The sequence below is a fragment of the Phyllobates terribilis genome, unplaced genomic scaffold, assembly GCF_046119375.1.
Source record: "Phyllobates terribilis strain yellow unplaced genomic scaffold, ASM4611937v1 Scaffold_5268__1_contigs__length_52901, whole genome shotgun sequence".
Lineage (NCBI taxonomy): Eukaryota > Metazoa > Chordata > Amphibia > Anura > Dendrobatidae > Phyllobates > Phyllobates terribilis.
The window spans coordinates 39550-52902 of record NW_027368016.1 but is presented as its reverse complement, the minus strand read 5'-3'; the positions used below and the strand labels follow the sequence as shown (position 1 = coordinate 52902).

General features: G+C 35.6%; 2 protein-coding genes across 2 annotated transcripts; one reads left to right on the top strand and one right to left on the bottom strand.

Moving 5' to 3' along the window:
• The first annotated feature begins 356 nt into the window (after window positions 1–356).
• On the top strand, window positions 357–4782 carry LOC141249956 (uncharacterized). Its single transcript, XM_073669839.1, has 9 exons — window positions 357–391; window positions 614–879; window positions 1045–1443; window positions 1641–1652; window positions 1756–1785; window positions 1893–1946; window positions 2072–2514; window positions 3369–3840; window positions 4556–4782. Exons 1-9 carry the CDS (start codon window positions 357–359, stop codon window positions 4780–4782), a joined length of 1938 nt encoding a protein of 645 aa, XP_073525940.1.
• Window positions 4783–7090: 2308 nt separating this feature from the next.
• Window positions 7091–7583, bottom strand: LOC141249955 (uncharacterized). Its single transcript, XM_073669838.1, has 2 exons — window positions 7335–7583; window positions 7091–7177 (listed from the first exon to the last, which is right to left on the bottom strand). Exons 1-2 carry the CDS (start codon window positions 7581–7583, stop codon window positions 7091–7093), a joined length of 336 nt encoding a protein of 111 aa, XP_073525939.1.
• Between the last annotated feature and the right edge of the window lie 5770 nt (window positions 7584–13353).

The following is a 13353-nucleotide window of genomic DNA, read 5'->3' as shown; positions in this document are numbered from 1 at the left end:
GCACCAGTAAAAACACTAAGTAGTGCACTTGGTAGTATACTGAGAGTGCACCAAAAATATGTTAAAAAATGCACCAATTATGGTGAGTCCTTATAATTCACACGAAAAATTAGTCCATGCCAAAAACATCTTCTTATAGTTAAAGTCTATTTGTATTTAGATTCTAATCATTTTACCATGGATTTTTTCAAAGAAAAAAAATCGTGAAATTGGATAATGGTTAAAAACGAATTGTATTATTAACGACTTATCCAATTGAGCTCCCGCTCAACTCCCTTAAACCCATCGTCGTCTCGTCTCTGTAAAACCCTTTGCAGCAACTGAGCTCGCGGATTAGCTCGTTGATGGTTTCGTCCATGGCTTCTCTTTCTCAATTTCTTCTACCGCCGAGGTACACTCTCTCACGAAGAATTTGTATTTCTGAAAAACCATGCCCAATTTGGTGTTCAAGCTAGGTATCCTAATTCATTTTTTGTTTGACTGAGGTGGATGCAAAATTAGCTCAAATTTGTGAGGTTTTCGTTTACCTGGATTTATAGGCTCGTAATTGCGCAAGGCTTTAAGGTTTGAAACCTCTTGAAGATATTGTAGTTTTTGATTGGGAATTTTGCAGGTGGAATTCAAAGTTCGTTTTTTCGAGCTCGGTTTGCATTGTCCAAATTCCGCATTATAAAGTTTCAAAAGGGTTGAGCTTTCAACTGTCTTCAAAGCGCAAAGTTTCAGTGTCTGTTGCTCAAGATGAACCAGTCGATGGGGTTACTTCCAAGAGGAAACCTACATCTAGAGGTAGAAAGAAGGCGTCAGAGGTAAATGAAGAGAATAGTTCTGAATTAGCTGAGGAAAGTGATGAGAAACCGGAGAGACGAACTCGAAAGAAAGGTGATAACTCAATCTCTTTGAGTTTTTGCGTGGTTGTATTTGATAAAATTGCACGATTCTTGCTGTATGAGGTTCAGTATTACTGTTGAAAATCGATTTTGATATATATATAATAATTGAGCTTTATTAATTTTAATGTGTTTAGCTGAATGCAATGTTATGCAGCTACATCCGCTTCTGTAGAAGAAAAGGACGAGAAGATTGAGAAGAAAACAAGGGGCCGTAAGAAGAAAAGTGATGTTGAAGTAAAATTAGTAAGTGTAAATGAAGATGATACAGAGAAGAAACCAAGGGGGAGAAAGCCTAAGAAGAAGATTAACAACATGGATGAGCAAGGAACAGGCGCAGATAACAGTGATGCTGAAATCAGTATAAACAATGAGGATGAAGATGATGTAGGTAGTAAGACCGAGAAGAAGACAAGGGGAAGAAAGAGCAAGAAAAAGGTTGATTTAGCAACTGCTAGTGATGTGGAAGCAAGTGACATTGAAGTGAGCTTATATATCACTGATGAAGATAATGAAGATGACCTTGATCTAGAGCTAGCTAAACATGAAGATGAAGGTATTAAAGAGAGTTTTTGGTGGGTAAAACCACATCATATAAACATTCTATGAAGAAGCGTAGTTTATTATTGATAAAATTGATTACATATATAGGAGATCCTAAATTTAACTAATGTAGAGAATCTCTCTTAGTGGGTAATCAGTTACAAAGAGGTAATGATAGAATTGAAGAAATACTCCCTCCTTTCTCTAAAGATTGTCATTTTGGTATCAATATCTGGATATCATGTATGGGTATGAGATATCAGTCATACCCATATCCTTGTTTGGTATATCAGTGTATCAAAATGATATCTTTCTGTGAGTTTAGAGTGTTATTTTGATACCTCCTTATATATTGGTATATGAAAGGTATATCACTCATATCCATACCCAATACCTTGATACCCATATTTTGATATCCATACCGATACCCATACCCGATATCTCATATCTTTAATATCTAAGTTCCCCCCCCCTCAAATTTAACATTCACCACGCATTTGAAGCAACAAACAATGAGTAAAATGTCAATATAACCAAATTCCAATACAATTTTAATGATTAGTATGTGATAAATTGCCTTGAGATCCTATAGTGACAAATATTTGTGAACAAATAATTTCTAATTTTCTTATTATCAACAGGTACAAGCTCAACTCGCAAATGGCCGCCTCTTGTATGTTGTTTTGGAGCAGCTCAACACGCGTTTGTACCTTCAGGAAGACCGTCTAATAGGCTTATTGATTACGATATTCATGAAAGAAAAAAAGATGCATTTTGGAAACCAGAAAAGTATATGAGGGCGCCAGGTGGATCTCCGGGTAGTGTTGCAATAGCACTTGCAAGCTTGGGTGGTAAAGTTGCATTAATGGGGAAATTAGGGGATGATCAGTATGGACAGGCCATGTTATGGTATCTGAATGCTAGTAATGTGGAAACACGAGCAGTTTGTATTGATAGTAGGAGACAAACAGCTGTTACAAAGATGAAGATTGCTAAAAGAGGTGGTTTAAGAATGACTATGGTGAAACATTGTGCTGAGGATTCGCTTACCAGGAATGAGGTCAACATTGATCTGTTGAAAGAGGTTGGATTCTTGTTTAATCTTGTGCTTTCATTGTTAATTTAAATCATGGGTTTTAATCAGCACTAAATTCTATTGTGGAATTTATGTTCTTGTAATGCCCCTGTTTGGTATTGATATCTAGGTATTAGGTATGGGTATGAGGTATCAGTTATACCCATACCTGTGATGGTATAATTAGTATATCAATATCAAACTGATATAATGGGTATCAAAATGATATTAGAGTGTGCTTTTGATATCTCTCCAAAAATGAGTATATCAAGTATATCACTCATATCCCTACCCATATCTAATATCTCATACCCATACCCGATACCTCATACCCATATCTGATATCTAGATATCATGAGGAATTTATGAAGGGAGAAAAAAGATAATTATTTTTCAGAATTTTTTAGTAATTCAAGATGAAAAAGGCAAGCGAGTATCACCTGCATGATATTCTCTTATTGACCAAACAATGTTTTGTATTTTTTCTTCTTCTGATTTTTTTTAAATGAATTTGATACTCAACCCCTATATCACCATTGTATACTGCTAGTGTTAGATAACGTTCAATATGTATCTATCTTGTACTTAAAACGTTGATCTGTTGAAAGAGGTTGGATGTCTTGTGGAAATTTATAACTTATATGCTTGCATTCTTAATTCTAATCATGGGTTTTACTCTTTAAGGCCTATATCTTCTTGCATAGTGATTAAATTATGCCCTGGAAGTAATGTTCTTGTAATAGGAAGGTAGAACTAAAAAAGTTCATATTTTTTCCTGAATATTAAGAATACTGCTTGTGGTATATATTGTTCAATTAGTTATCATCATGTACTTATATTTTTCTTCTCCACATGAAATGCAGGCATCAATGTTCTATTTATGTACACATTCCCTCCTCGATCAAAACATGAGAAAATCAACCTTACGAGCACTCAAAATTGCAAAAAAGCTAGGCTGTACTATTTTCTACGATTTGAATCTTCCACTTCCTCTCTGGAAGTCATATGATGAAACCATATCTCTTATACTGCAAGTATGGGATATGGCTGATATTATTGAGGTCACCAAACAAGAGCTTGAGTTTCTATGTGGAATTACACCTTCTGAGAATTTCGATACAAAGGATAATCATCCCTCTAAATTCAAACATTATGATCCAGAGGTTATAGCTCCACTTTGGCATGAAAATCTTAAGGTATTGTTCGTCACAAATGGGACTTCTAGGATTCATTATTATACTAAGGAACAAGATGGCTCTGTTCTTGGTATGGAGGATGCACCAATTACACCGTATACTTCTGACATGTCAGCTTCTGGTGATGGAATAGTTGCAGGTAAGGGTTTGTTTGGCAAACCAAATTATAAGTCTGTTCTTAGAGCATAGATAATGTTTTTCAGCATTTTTTAACTTCATCTTATTTTTTCTCACATCCATGCTTTTTAAGCTTTGGTGTTTTGGTACAGATTTACTTACTTATCATTTAGAGCTTGCTTTTTGAGTTTCTTAGGAATGCTGATGCTCTTATGTATTATTATTTAAATCTAAAAAATTAGCATTGCTGATGCTCTAATCTATAATGCATTTTATTTGAAAAAGGGTTTGTCAAAGCTCTGAAATATGTGCAAAAATTGATTAGAGCTTCCACAGTTGCAGTTTTTTATATTTAAGTACTATAAATTTTTTAGCAACAGTGAATTTCAGCTAAAAAAACTAACAATTGGTTTGCTTGCTAAGCAATTGCTAAAAAAACCCGAAAAGCAATTGGTTTTGTGTTGATGTTATATTTGAAAAATAATCTTTAATAAATAATGTTGTACTAAAAACCATGGATATGAGAAAGGTTGGTTTAGATTTTTGTAGGTGATCTGAAAGTGAAAAAAATGCTAAAAAAGCTAAGTAAAAAACTAATCATGGCACATGCTTAGTATTTCATTTATAATGGCATTATAAGGACAATTATTCTAAACAAACAGCTACTCCCCTTGTATTATGCTACTTTATTATCTACTATCTACAATAAGTATTGTTTTTACTCTTGAATTATCCAGCTTTGATGAGGATGCTGGTAGTTCAGCCACATCTGATGACAGACAAAGAATACATAGAACATAGTATAAAGTACGCCATTGATTGTGGAGTTATCGATCAATGGATACTGGGAAGGCAACGTGGTTACCCTTCGTTTGAAGATGAAGATGAAGATGTAGAACCAGATGAACATGGCATTACCTCCTTAACAGAGAGAGAGTTTCGAACTGTCGCGCGTGTTAGCTGATCTACAGACAGTATTCTTTTCTTTTAGGAGACAGCACAGGGAAATTTTTTTAGTTTTTCCTTTTTAAAGGTGTTTGGCTTTTTACTGTCTTAAAATTACATTTTCCATATTCCTTTCTGCATAATTATTAATTTGGTATTCTGGGTTTTTTGTTCTGTTTAGTAGGGTTGATGGGTTGGAGGCAAAGCTTTGTTAGGACTTAAGAGACTAAAAATGGTCATAAGAGCAGATATGAACTTGTACATTATTGTGCTTGCCTTTGTATTTAAATGGTTATGGTTCAGGTTCAGATTATGAAAGTTTCCCTAGAATGAACTTAAATGCCCACAATTGTATACATGTACTTGAATTCCCACCAATTATTATGCAGCAATGTTAACATTCTTTTAGGGATCGCCTAACATCACAACTTCCTTATCATTCATTACACTCCTTTATTGATTAAAAGACTATAAGATCCCCTTTTGTTATTGCTCTTTGTATTAATAGAATACTGGTTCAACAGTTGAACGAAGGACCATTTCTAATTAAAAAAACATCCAAACGGTGCATTTGGATTGAAGTAAAAAAAAACATCCCGTATCTACTTCTATTTTTTTTAAATATATCAAACGGAGTTATATTTTTCTTTAGTTGAAACTTCATATAATCATTTTCGATTACTACAAAATTTTAGCACAATTTTGGTTGCCTTTGTTTTAGTTTTTAATTTTTACTCTGTTAGTTTTTTTTTCTAGTTTATTGAGAATTAATTTACTTAGAAAAAGAGATTGATTTCTTTTTAAAGATTTAAGATATTGAGTAAGTTGATTTATTTCATTAAAGACTTATGAAAATAATAGTTGTTTGAGTCAAAGAAGGCTTGTCATCCGGTATATCAGTATAAACATGTAGTTCATTATCATCCTTCAACAAGTGAGAAAACTATATATGAAATGAGTTGATAGATTAACACCATCAAAGTATAAGAAACCTGCTTAGTGTTGTTTGAAACTTAAAAAAATAGGTTTTCTTGTACTATCATGGAAAGTAGAGAGAGAAAACATTTTTTACATCAAGTTCTTCAATTTAAAAATAATACAGATAGTTTGAATCGTTAGATATAGTAACTAGCACACACATTCTTAAATATACACTAAGTAGGTAATTAGTTAAAAATAATACAGATTTAAATACCTTGAAATTACAACCCAAATTTGAACGTCAAAAGCTTTAAACTTCTTCTCGTCATTCATAATTATCTTCTTCTTTGATTCAAGAGGAATAATTACTCGTTGTTTTTATAGTCTAATGCAAGAATGTACTAGGAAAGTATATTTGCCTGCCATATTTCTATATCCTACTAGTTGTTAAGAAATATCTTTTTAAGGATAAGTAATATGATAATATCTTTTTAAAAATAATACTAGAATTATTAAAGCGGGATTATTTACTCATTATAATTAATAAAGAATCTTTTAATTATAACATATAGAACATGTAATATTAATTAGAAATGGGTGTGATGTTAGACAATAGCCTTCTTTTATTCTCTTTAAGCTATCAATTGAATTTGTTAATGAAAGACGATCTATGTTCCGCAAAATTAGATGAATTTATTTTTCCATCTAAATAAAATATGGTAGATGAATTAAAATTAGATAAAATTTAACTAGTTAGATGAAATTCTTAAGATAAAAAGGTGTTCGGTAGATGAAATTGAACAATTTTAAAAAGCTACAAAGGAAAAGCTAGCTGAAACAAAAACAATCTTCATAACGCTAGATGACCAGCTTGTTAAAAAAATCAGATGAAAGAGGATAAACTAGATAAAATTAGTATAACTAAATTTTTGATACAAAAAGTTGTTCAGGACAATGCCGAAAAGCTATCATATTAAGCTAGCTTCTCCTCGTTATCAGTTTGTATTTTGTACCACTACCAATATTTTCTCCTTTATTGAATTTTTTTCTCAATAATTTTGTTCACTCAAGGAGTCAAAAGCCAAGAGGAAATACTTTCGTGTGGTCTGAGCACAACCAATATTTCCAATTTAATAAGCCTGAAAAGTGGAAAATTCTTCCACATATTTATCTATCTTATGTAACAGTATAAAGAATCATCATACTTTTATGTGGATTTTAGAAATTGAAGTTTCAAAGTGCATTACAAAGTGATTCCAGAAACAGCGAAGGACCCATATATATTACACACTAACACACTAGATGATTAATAGAGGATAAAACAGCATATTTCAGCCAACAGCCATTTGAGAGAAATCAACAAGCAATGCAATGAAAAAGCAAGAAACTGTTGATTTTACCAGTAGCTACTTGCTACTACTACCTCCACCAAAGAGATAATCCAGTGAGGAATCACCACCTGGTGCAGCATGGACTTTAGTAGATGGACGATCCTGCACAGAACCAGTCAGATCATGAAAAGTGGTTTCAAACTGATTACAATGCTTAAGATGAGGCTTAAAACTGGTTAGTCAGCTATGTTTATCCAGAGGATTGTGTTATTTGATATCTTCTGGGTAAATAATCTTTTCATTAGACACAAGATTATACCGTGATGAAGTTTCCACAGTTTTGCCCATCAGCTCGGAAGTAGTTGTTGGAATTGCTGCTATTGATTCCAGCTGGAACTTGCTTGGTTATGTCTACTGGAGGAGAACTGCCAGCTGGCTTGGCTGATGTGGCGTCTTTCACCGGTGGAGCAGCTGAAACAATTTTAGCCGCTGGTTTTGGAGCTTCTCCGCCTCCAAAGAGGTAGTCCAATGAACTCTGTCCACCTCCACTGCTGACTCCACGCCCCATCTGCTCAACAAAGCATACATTTTCAGATAGTTCACAAAGAGAGACATGAAACTGATGAGTTGTGAGATCATGCAATCAAATCAACACTCCCAGTCATTGTATTGTATATATAGCATGCATAACTTAAGACAACTATGTGTGAGCTAGAATTGCGATCATCATTGGAAAGGAAATAACTACTATCATTTACAAATTCGGTTTGATGCACGTTCCTTGCTTGTGAATTAGATTAAACCAGGCATGATAAGTTCTTCTAAGAGAGAAACATACACAATTCAAACCACTAATTGCTGCCCCAGTGGCATAGATGTCAATGAAAACATGGAAGCAAATACTACATTGCAACTGTGTGGCATAATGAGTTAAAGGCCCTTCAGAAAAGATTAAACTCGTACACATTATACACGATAACAAGCTTTGAGATAGAAACAATTTCACAAATTTGCAAACAAAGCAACCTCTACGTCCGAAACATACATCCAGTTCGGGCATAGAATCACATTCTACCAGAACTTTCTGAAGCATTTCAATCCAAGTTTTCCAGCTACATACACCAACGATTAATCCGAAATAGCGCATACAGGAGAAGAATGCATCAAACTAGGCTTAGAAAAAAGGATTAAGTTTACAATTTCCATATCCAAGATAAATATCAGTGATCTAGGTCTAGGAATTCGACGGAAGGTACAACAGTTATCAGTAGATCTGAGGATTCAAATGAACGAAGTAACGCAATAAGAAGAAAAGAATAACACAAACATAGATCCAGAATTGAACAGATGGATTACCTCGATGCTGGTAGCAGATCTGAGAATGAAGCCAAAAAGAGAGAAGACGGAATTGACAGGTTCAGAGGAGAAAGACGAGAGATAGAGAAATTCAGCTGAATTGTATTATATACACGATAAAAAAAGAGGAAAATATCACAAAAAGATATTGACAGTTACTACTTTCCTTCCTATTTTTAATTAACTTTTTCGGTTATAAATAATCACATAACGCAGGTTCATAGTATACACCAAAACTTGCTGTCACGTCGATTTTATTCTTTAATCGAAATGGAGTTACCAATTTTACTCCGGTCTATTTGAGTAATCAAATGAATGTTACATTTGTTTATTCATTGAATCACCGGAATGATAATCTCATCATAAAAATAATAATTTTATCATAAAGTTCGTTTGTTATGAATTTTGTAGACAAAGTGTTGAATCGGGGAGGGGAGCTTCTTCACGAACAAAGTCTCGAAACGACTTAGGATTCGATTATAATACGGAAAAAAAGCAAAGAGATTTGAACAAGAATTTCAGAAAAAATAATAATGAGAACCTTAGATCCTATTGATTCACGATAAAACTCATCACTACGCTTTATTATTTTTGAAGTTCGCTTACAAGTGTTTCTTGCATACATTTCACTCTCTCTCTCTAGTGATTGAATGCTCACTTCCTCGAAATGACTTAAACACTCTAAGCTCCCTTGCAAAAGAATAACTCTCAGAATATGAAAACTCGTAACCCTAACTAAGTACCAGTTTTATCTATTTATAGAGAAACTAACACACTAGCTTTCTATATAACTGATTTAAGCACACCTTCTAAACGTGCTAAAATTCTATTTTGATGTAGGATTATCTCCTACAAGCTCGGATCTAGAGTGTTCAACCAACACACACTAAGAACAAGTGTTCTAAGTGTTGTTCAAACTTGAAAACAAGCAAGAACAAGAAGAAAGAAGGAGTTTTAAGGGAAGAAATAGATATGTTCTTGAAGAGAACTTCTCTTGCTATGTAAGGCACCTTGGACTTAACCTCAACACAATACAAGAAGAGAAAGATCAAAACAAGCTATAACTTAACACAACATGGAGATATACTACCATGAGCACCAAGAGTTTCCCATTCAACAAGTTTACACAATCAATTACATAAACAAGATGAAATAGGCAAGGTAAGCAGTTTGATAGATCTGCTCAAACTAATATATCTCCCACAAGCTCGGATCTAGAGTGTTCAACCAACACACACTAAGAACAAGTGTTCTAAGTGTTGTTCAAACTTGAAAACAAGCAAGAACAAGAAGAAAGAAGGAGTTTTAAGGGAAGAAATGGATATGTTCTTGAAGAGAACTTCTCTTGCTATGTAAGGCACCTTGGACTTAACCTCAACACAATACAAGAAGAGAAAGATCAAAACAAGCTATAACTTAACACAACATGGAGATATACTACCATGAGCACCAAGAGTTTCCCATTCAACAAGTTTACACAATCAATTACATAAACAAGATGAAATAGGCAAGGTAAGCAGTTTGATAGATCTGCTCAAACTAATAAGGATGGCCCATGAGAAACTAGGAGGAGTTTTTACTCTACTCAAAACATCAATTCAATCAAAGGCCCTTTTTGGTTAGGTCATTTTTGGATTTTATACCTCCAATGACCAAGGCCTTCTACCAGCTGAAAACTCGACCAAATAGGTCAAAAATACCCTTAGAAAAGTTCCTTAAAAGAGTTAGTGAAAAGGTATAGAATTGCACACTTTTACAACCTAGCCGGGTAAGGTGTAAAAGTGTGTTAGTATCACAAAAGTGACATGTGCATCCTTCGTATTGATCTTGGATGGCCTTGATGTCTTCATTGGATTTGTTAGGGATATGCACCTCTTCCACATACTAGAAGGGTAGAAGCAATGTGTTCAATTTGGTATGTTGAAACCAAACCCAAAGTAGCCTTCATAACTTGATCTTATCCGGGTAGCTTCACAACATGTGACTTGCAGCCATGATGAAGGCCTTTAATGGGTGAGGTGTCTTAATGGAAGTTGTAGCAAATTGTCTTCTATATGGCATACTAGAAGATGGGAAGCAAAGGGGGTCATATCATATGTTACCTTCAAGATAAAAGTGGCCTCCTTTACCATGTCTTCTAGTTTCTTTGTCATATATCTTGTGAGGTGTCCTTGACTTGTTTGCCTTGAGGATGCTCCTGCATCATTCCCTCCCTCTTGAGAGAGGCCTGACCCCAGGCCACCTCCTCCTATGGTTTGCAATGACTCCTCATGATCCTTCACCTCCATTGATTCATCTTGGAACTCTTCTTGGTGCATTTGTGGGTGGAAGCCTCTAAATCTTTCATCTGAGGCTTGAGTGTGCTTCTTGGTCATACATACAAGTCTTGTATCTTTAGGCCACTCATGTATGAGCCAATATTGCACGTGTCTTGGCTCCTTGGAGGCTAGCATAGGCAAATGCAACTTGTTCTCTCGGTTCTTTGCTTGGTGCCTTGACTTCTTGTCCTCGCCAATGGAATTCTCCTTTTCCTTGATCCTTTTATTTTTTGCAGACCTAAGAATCTGAAATGGAGTAATAGTCCTGAGAGTAATTTGCTCATCATTGCACAAGAAAGGGTACTTGTTAGCATAGCCATCATGCATCATTTTGTTACCATTTTGCCAAGGTTTCTCTAAGAGAAAGTGACTTTCTTGCATAGCTAGAATGTCAAAAGAGATTGTGTTTATGTAATGATTAATTTTAAGTGTTAACTTACATTTCCCATGTGCTTTAAACTCTACACAATCATTCATCCAATGAAGCTCATAAGGCCTAGAGTGCAAAACCGAGACTAGTTGTAGTTCTTGGACTAATTCATTGTTAGCTATGTTGCAACAACTATCTCCATCTATGGTTAGGTCACACACCTTATCCTTAACTAGACACTTACTAGGATACAAGTCTTCTCCTAGGTTATCTTCCACAAATTTAGTTTGGACCTTAAGGAATTTCTTACAACTAAGGCTTGCACCTTGTTCATACTCTAGCTCTTCACTATGCACTAGTTCATTCTTATGCTAAAAAACATGGTTAAGGTAATTGTCAATTTTATGAATAAGTTCAGATTCAAGTTGTCCTAATGCATTGATTATCATGTCTCCATTTTTAGGACAATCTTTCTCATAGTGACCCCTACCTTGACACTTAAGGCATTCTATGTTACTAGTCCGAGTGTTCATAGAGTGAGAAGTATGAGAGGGTTTAGAAGTACTCCCTTGGTTGCTAAATGATGAAACTTGGAACTTAGGCAACTGGTAGGAATGGTCCTTGTATGGCTCTCTTGGAGCTATGACTTCCTTGGGCTTATTTTTGTTAGCACTTCCTACCTTTCCTTCCCTTGTATTTTTGTTGGAGTTGTTTGGCTTACTCCCTTGGAATGCTCTTGCCTTGAGCTTTCTCTCCACCTTGATGGAATTGTGAAGAAGTTCTATACTTGTGGTGTAGGGATACATGCTTACTTCCATGGCAAGGGATGGATTCAATACCCTTAGGTACCTATCAATGGTAGCCTCATCATCTTCACTCACATTGGCCTTGATCATGGCCATGTGCATGGCATTGTACACTTCCTCCACACTCATGCTTCCTTGCTTCAAATTCTCCAACCTTTGCCTCATTTCTCTTGCATAATGGTTAGGTAAAAACCCTGACCTCATGACATCCTTCATCTCCTTCCATGTAGTGATGAAAGGTTGACGCTTGATCCACCTCTCTCGGATTTGGTTGTGCCACCACTTCTTTGCAAAATCTTGGAGCCCTAAGGTGGATAGTTGCAACTTCTCCATCTCTTGAAAGTTGTGGCATGCCCAAATTTCCTCCATCTTCCTCTCCCATCTCATGTATGAGGTTGGGTCACACTTCCCTTCAAAGCTTGGGATTTTGAACTTCACCTTGCCTAGGCCATCATACTCTCTTTGTCTAGGTTCTATCCCTTGTTCTTGGAACCTTGGTATCCTTACTCTTCCTCCTTGCCTCATGTACCTATCCTCCTGAAACTCATCAACATCATCATCACTATACCTATTCAAATCAGTAGAGTTAGGGTTAGAAAACTCCCTTGGATAGTTCATTGGTGGAGGTCTAGGCAATGGTGAGACAATGGGTCTAGTGGGTACTCTTATGGGATCCGGCCTTAGGTGATGTGATATGGATCCATGCCTCACATATTGGCTTTGAAATGGTATTTGAGTGTGTGGGTGTGACGCTCCTCTAACTTCAAATTGTGTCCCTAGAACTATAGGTGGTGTTCTAGTCTTGTCTTGTTTGGATTCAATGGTGGCTAGTCTACTAGAGATGTCATTCAAGTCCTTCTTCAAGTCACTAAGAATGTTCACTAAATCAGGTTGATTAGTGATACCATTGGCTGAATTAATCATGGGATTCACCTCTTCTTGGTGGGAGTCATGATGTGAGCTAGACATGATCAAAGACAACAAACAATGAACAACATTAATGTTAGTCTAATAAGCTTGTGTTTGCTTGTGTTTGAATCACTCTACACTCTTTAATGTCCTCTCAACCTTGGCTATTTGATCACCTTATCAATGCAATGTGATTCTAGTAACACTTGTTACCTTGGTACACTAAGATGCTTAATCAACAAAGAGTTATAGCTAGCATAGACAAGCAAGTGCACTTGTAAGAAGATGATGTAGGAAAGTGTTTAGCTCAAAGGGACTTGAGAACGTCTTACCTCAGTTATGGTGCATAAATAAGCCCTTGAAATGCCCTTGCTTAGCCTTGGTAGTGTCCTTGAGAATTAGGCTAGGATATGTGTTTAAACTTGGCTAAGTGTAGCCGAGTACAAGGCATAGGGGTGAGGTTAGGCTAGGTGTGAGGGGCTCATGGCAATCCCCTCTCTCCTTCTTCTTTATGTGCTTTAGGACACTTGGTCACGTTCCAAATGTTGCACTTGGAGTACACAACAAAAGGTACAAGAT